Genomic DNA, 6387 nt, shown 5'->3' with positions numbered 1-6387 from the left:
GGAAAGAGCAAACTCCTGTGTTAACGTGCTAACTCTGTCTTGGTTTGATGACTTCAGACATCTATACCGTTTCATGGCTATTCAAGCCATGAAAGTTTCTGCAAAAACTGTTACTATGCTACAGCTGTTATGTCCATTTGATCCACAATTCTGCAAGAGATGCAGAACAGCCTCCAGAAGCCAAAAGCAATAAATCTGCACTCAAGCTACCCAACAGATCTAACCCAGACAAAGCAGATACAACAAAAGCAGTGACGACTTTTTAAAAATGTAAAGCACAGATTTCAGTCAATTACTATATTCAGATGTCACTTAACATCATGGTTTTAAAGAATATTTTTGCATCAGAGTCCTGATTACAGACCATCAGTTCAACAGTACCTCAGTGCAACACCACAGCTTTGTCAGGCTGACAGAAACGGCAGCTCCAGACACCTCCTGAGTCTTTCATTCTTGTCTCCTCGCAGGCATTCAGCTGGACAGGTAGTTGCACCCTAAAATAACCTTGATAACTCATGGCTGGAATTTCCTCAAGAAATTCCTCAGTCATGAGTAATCTGTACAACCTGAGGCTCTAAATCGTTAATCTTCTTTTTTAAGCCTTTTAACAGCCCAACCACTAACCTACTTCAATGAGCAAATCATCTGTCTTCTTAATGAGACCACGGATTACAAATTTTAGTACCCAGTAAATTAACAAAATGTTCTTCAGGACCTGTTGTCCTTCTGAAAACACACCTGCCCCTTTCTTTCATAACTCTTTCTTCTTGAACTAAGTCACAGCATCAGTACATTCAAGCTGTTTGTACTTAAATACTTGTCAACACTACATAACTCCAATTAATATATATCTGTAAAGGAATTAGAAGGTGGATTTAGGAAACATTTCCTCCCCCACTAAATCATGGAAGTACTGGAAAAGCCCCAGCCCAGAATATAATTTATATAATTGAATAAAGGAATTAATATTCTTTAGTTCTCTACTGAACATATTAGAGAATTTTAAATTTCCTTTGAACATTACTGTCAATTTGCAGAGAGTTTATTCAGTTGATCTGACTATGGAAACAGTAATATAATCTAAAGAATATTTTCCTCCTGTTGCTGAGGTGAAAAGCACTTTTACAATTTTGCTAAGACACCATAAACAGATGTGATTTTCTTAGCAGTGTAAAGCTTCACTAAAATTCAAACTGGAAATACTGTACAAACAGTATCACATTTATTACAAAGGCATTATTTACTTGAACTCCTTGAAAGGAGTTCCAAAAAAATACAGTTTAGTGCAGCTTTGCCTCAAATGCATCTCAAATATACACTCGAGAAAAAAAGGCTATGAGAAGTTACATCAATGTCTTTAGATACAGAGCTTGTTTTCTGTATTATAATTAATGCTAACAGCAAGCAAACATCTCAAAAAAGCAGACTCATTCTATAGCTGAGTATTTACACACTGATTTTTCATGTATTTTCTGTGAAAGCAATTGTTTTAAGAGAATGAAATACTCAAATAATATAAAAATATAAATATCTAGTTTTACATTTTGCTAGGATTACGAGTGTGATTTGTATGTAATGTTAAAATTAGAACTGCAAACTTACATTTTTTTCTAGCCCATTTTTTGTATTTTAATAATTTTTATGCATTTTAGACAACTATTTTATGTGTTTTCCAGTACACTGTAGGAATGCAACACTGCAGAGAACAAGCTTATCTGCCTATTTAGAAGCTTATTTACTACTGTTTACTTTCTACTCATTAGCAAAACTGAAGTTTTAGGAAACCTAACACATATGGTAGGTTCAGTGTGTTAATTAAAAACCTTATTCCAACAGATTAACAAGTGTGAATGAGGAAAAAAAATCACTGCAATTTAGTTATTGTTTTCCTCTACAAGTCTGTGAGCACCATTAGAGTTAGAGCACTTTGCAAACATTATACTCACTAGAGGGGAACCTGGCACTGTGTACTTCAGAAGAACAATCTCAGTTCCAATGCACCAGTTTAACCTGGTAACAGCAAGCTTGCAGTCCCAGAAACAAGTAAGTAGCTCACATATAACAGAGCCTGCACATAAAATATTTTAAATTATAGGACTTTTTAAGAACAATTTTTTTATCCAGACGATAAATTTTAAAATAAATTATAGCATACCAGAAATCTGGAACAAAAGCAGTATGGACTTTCCAACTTGGGTGTTTAAAACATGAAGTAAAAATGTATGCACGTACAAGATTGTCACTTGTCACATATATGCCCCAAATGTATACCCTCCAGAACACATCCAAGATGAAGGAATTCCTTTTCTCTGCCACCACAGCTCCAAACCAAGCTGTTTCCTCACTGAACCACCCAGCTGTCATATATTTTCCTTCTTCCAGACCATGTGTTTTTCCTGAGAAAAAAATTATTACATTTCATATCTTTCTGAACCAGTGACCCAAACCTGCCACACCTGCCTACTGCAGGCCACTGACCACAGTCTCCAACCTCGAACCATACAACTAGGTATTTTATCTGCCAAAAAAACCTCCTGAAAACCAGACTCCTGTGCATCCAACATGTCATCTGCCTTACCTACCTGAGTCATAAAGTTCTGTTTTCAAACTCAGATGAAGTTGGTCACTATTTGAATGATAGGAGGCCTCATCAGTTCTCCTCACAGCCTAGCTCCCCACCACACTCAGAATGCTACAAACACAAAGAGGGTAATTTCTGCAGGCAGTTCCACACCTCCCTCATACACTGCACAGGAAAGAAGGTATTGGTATTGCTGCCTTGTGCAAAAATTCCCTCTTGGCCATCTTGGAAAGAGCAGCTTTACCTCCAGGCAGGGTATAAAGTCCCCAGCCTAAAACAGAAACACTGTCCTGGGCTGACTGAAACCTACACCCACAGCCCTGCAAACCAGCAGTATTTCTGCTCCGAGACGTGCTGCCCAGAGGCCAGCCTGGCTGGCCAGCTCTCCCAGTGCAGGCAGGGGAGCCTGGCATGGTGTTCAGGCATCTCATTTACAGACCGAATGACATCCCTTTGAGGAAGGCAGATCATCCGTGAAAGCACAGTTGGAGCTCCCCAAGAGGGAAAGCTGGTGAAAGCTTTAGCACAGGGATATCTGCTGAGGAATGAGAGTCCTGTGGAGAATGTGCAGAGCAGCTCTGTTTCACTGCCTACATCGAGAGCCTGTTACCCTGTGTTTCTCAGAAAGTAATGTAAGAGCAAGCTATGCTTTTAAAAATAAAATAAAAATAAACAAATAATAAGAAAGAAAATACGGACAGGCTACATATAATTTTCTAAGGACACCACACCCTGAATATGTTGTTCCTCTAACACTGATAGTAAGCACAAGGGACTAGGCTGTAAGCTGATGCCAATGGATCTGCCCTCACTTCTGGAGCAGCAGGATAAGATGGCAGAGTTTGAATGCCTGCATGCAAGCAGCACTCGCTGCCATCCAGCCTGCTGCTTTCCTCCTTGGAGAAGAGAGGGAGAAGCAAGTTCTGCCCAGCCAGCCAAATCCTGCCACCTGCACATGGGGCAGAGCAGCTCTCAGACTACAAGAGAGGAAGGGAGGGAGAGGAAGGGATGGAAGCTCACAGCTTCCTGAACGTATGTGACCCACCGGCCCCACCAGAGCAAGGCCTGGGTTTTTTCCAGTAAAAGTAAATTAACTGAGTCAGCTAAACTGAGAACTCCACAACAGACCTTGTCTCTGTTCAGTAAGGCCTTTTTGGTGACTGTTCCTAATGAAATCCACAGACTGGTTGGGGGCTTAGCAAATAAGCCCACACCAAGGACTAAAAGTCTCTCTCACATCTGGAAGTGCCACATCACCCCCCACCCTACAGCAACCAGCAAGGTGCAGAAAAGGGCAGGCAGGCAGCACAGCATAACTTGTTATTGCCAGCACTAGCTCCAACATACTCCCCACCCAGAAATAAAGGGCACATGAGGAATGACCTGGGTTTCTGCAGTCTCTCAGGCAGTATTTCTCTTTCCTGTCATCTCCTAGGTCTAAAGGCACATCCTTGCCCAAAAGCAGCAACTGCTGCGTTGTACTGCTCAGTGTGGGTATGAGCAGCTCGCTCTAGCTCCTGCTAAACTGAAATAATCCATCTCCTTAATAGCAGCAATTGCTAAGTATCATACTTTTCAAAGGCAAAGAAAAGCTGAGCACTTCTTTCCTTTCCATTTTTGGAACTGTAGTGTAAGCTACAGAGCTGCAGCTGACACCAGAGCAGTCTTTGCAATGATGGGAGTAAGTGGCAAAAATAACCACTGAATTTTTGGAGTATCAGTCGCAACAATCCTCTCTGCCCTACACCCACAGCATCTGTAATCTTGCTTCCAAATCCTGAAGCACAATTAGAAACCTTCCCTGGCTTAAAATCTTCTTTACTTAAGCACTAAACTTTTAATTGCACTTTGCTGATACGGTTTAAAGACATATCGAAATGCTGCCAGATGTCCATGGCTAGTGGATCAGCTGAGCAACAGTTCAATCTTGGGGATTTGAGCCTGAGTAATTAGCCTCCTCCCTCATGCACACCTACTGATCCAATTACATATTTAACTACACCAGACTAGACCTTATATGCTGCCAAACAGAACAGCATGAAGCTCTGCAAAAAGATGCCATCGTTCTCTTGTCTTTTGTGTAGCCTTACTTCAGTAAGAATGAGCTTGCAGATGAGCTGAAACCTATTTATTTTCTAATGCACATGCCATTTTTCCACTGTCCAGTGAGGAGAAAATGGAATAAATTACATATACATTATAGCTAGCCACATGAAGGCTAGCTGGGATCTTTGTTGTTTCTTGCAGCTATTATTCTGGCCACCTTTAGATGAACATGCAATCAGAATAGAAATTTTTACTAGAACAAAATTAGGATAAATTGTGCTACATGCAGAGCAGTCAAGTTTTAGTGCATCTTCAGTTCAGTTATTAACATCTGAATAAGTGCTTTCAGAAGCATTAAATAGAATGCTGCTTCCTTCAGTGTAACTTTTGGTTGAAAACAGATTTTTTTTAAAGAAACTGCTGAACCCAGATGATTTTTTTTAATTCATGCTGAAAATCTCCAGCCAATGCTTGCATCCAAGTATACCAGAAGCAAAGTAATTTTAAGACAATTTAAAGTAAGTACCTGAAGTGCTTATGCACCTTATACATTATTTAAATACACCCTAAAACCCAAATATTTCATGATCACTGACAACAATGTAGTTGAAAGCATCGTGAAATCATCTATTTCCCATGTGTGTAAGACATTAATAACAGTAATTGATAGTTAATGACAACATAATAATTTGGCAATTACTGAACTGAATGCACTTCAGAGAAATGTAAACGGCAGAGGAGAGCAACAGCAGCCCCATGACTAATGTGTGCTCTGGATTCTGACCCTCAGTTTTGCTGTTTCAGTTTTGTGACCTAAATCTCTCCCCCCCTCCCACCAGAAAGAAGTAACAAACCCAAACATGAAACATCTTACTTGTTCTGCCTTCTCCGGTGGTTTTCTATCCGCCTGCAGAAACTGGCAGTTCTCTCTCGCCAGCTTCTGGACCAGCTCAATGCGTCCCATGTCATCTCTGCCCTGGAGCTTGCACAAAACCCCTGCCTTAAGGGTGGGAGAAAGAGCAAACAGATACTTAAATCCGCAATCCCAGGACATGACACCGCCACAGATCTCGACCCTAAAAGAAATGCATCTGCTTTCTCATATTTGCAGTACTTGGGTGCTGTTTGCTGAAGACAAACAAGTCACCGCTTCCCGAGAAACAACTGGAGAGGAGCACATCTGAGTCTCCAAATGTATCTACTTTGGAGGAACGAAGGCAGGGGCTAACTAAATCAGCCGCTCCTCTGAGCGTGACTATCAGATACACTGTGTTTTATTTGTTCCTGTCAGCCTGTTTCCTGTTACATAAGAGAACAAGAGCAAGAGGTTAAAAACTCATGGGAAAGTTAGCCAGGAACAGCCCTGGAAAAAGAATGAAGCGCCACACAAGGCGCTCCTAAAAATAACAGGCTACAATTCCCTCTGCTCCTACTCCAGCCATTTTTCATGTATGCAAGCCTCAAGAGTTAAAAGATGATTGTGCCATGTTTGTTTATTTATTCTGTGAATAACAAATCAATACCTCCTGATTTTGTTTAGGGAGAAAAAAAAAAAAAAAGGATTTGCTTTAAAAACTATGTTAGAACTATTTTTTTTTGGCTAATATTCTGCCAGTTATTCAAGCTATGCCAATAATGTTTCATCGAAACATTCAGCACTGGTTGCTTTATAAAAACAGTATACATGTACATATATTAACAGAATTGTGCTTGCACACAGGCATACCAGACCCATCACAAAGTTAGCTCATCAGGGCTGA

At 40.4% G+C, this 6387-nt stretch overlaps 1 protein-coding gene across 1 annotated transcript in view; it reads right to left on the bottom strand.

Moving 5' to 3' along the window:
- Positions 1-4799: 4799 nt before the first annotated feature.
- LOC104397655 (rap guanine nucleotide exchange factor 5-like) overlaps positions 4800-6387 on the bottom strand; it is a 152421-nt gene continuing 150833 nt past the window's right edge. Inside the window, exons 9-10 of the mRNA XM_010007655.1 lie at positions 5502-5627; positions 4800-4844 (exon numbers count right to left, since the gene is read on the bottom strand). Of these exons, the coding sequence (XP_010005957.1) occupies positions 4800-4844; positions 5502-5627 (171 nt within the window). The remainder of the gene's footprint in view (positions 4845-5501; positions 5628-6387) is intronic.

This window comes from Chaetura pelagica, unplaced genomic scaffold, assembly GCF_000747805.2.
Source record: "Chaetura pelagica isolate M959 unplaced genomic scaffold, ChaPel_1.0 scaffold10, whole genome shotgun sequence".
Lineage (NCBI taxonomy): Eukaryota > Metazoa > Chordata > Aves > Apodiformes > Apodidae > Chaetura > Chaetura pelagica.
Note: the sequence above shows the minus strand (reverse complement) of the source record. Positions and strands in the feature narration are given on the sequence as shown.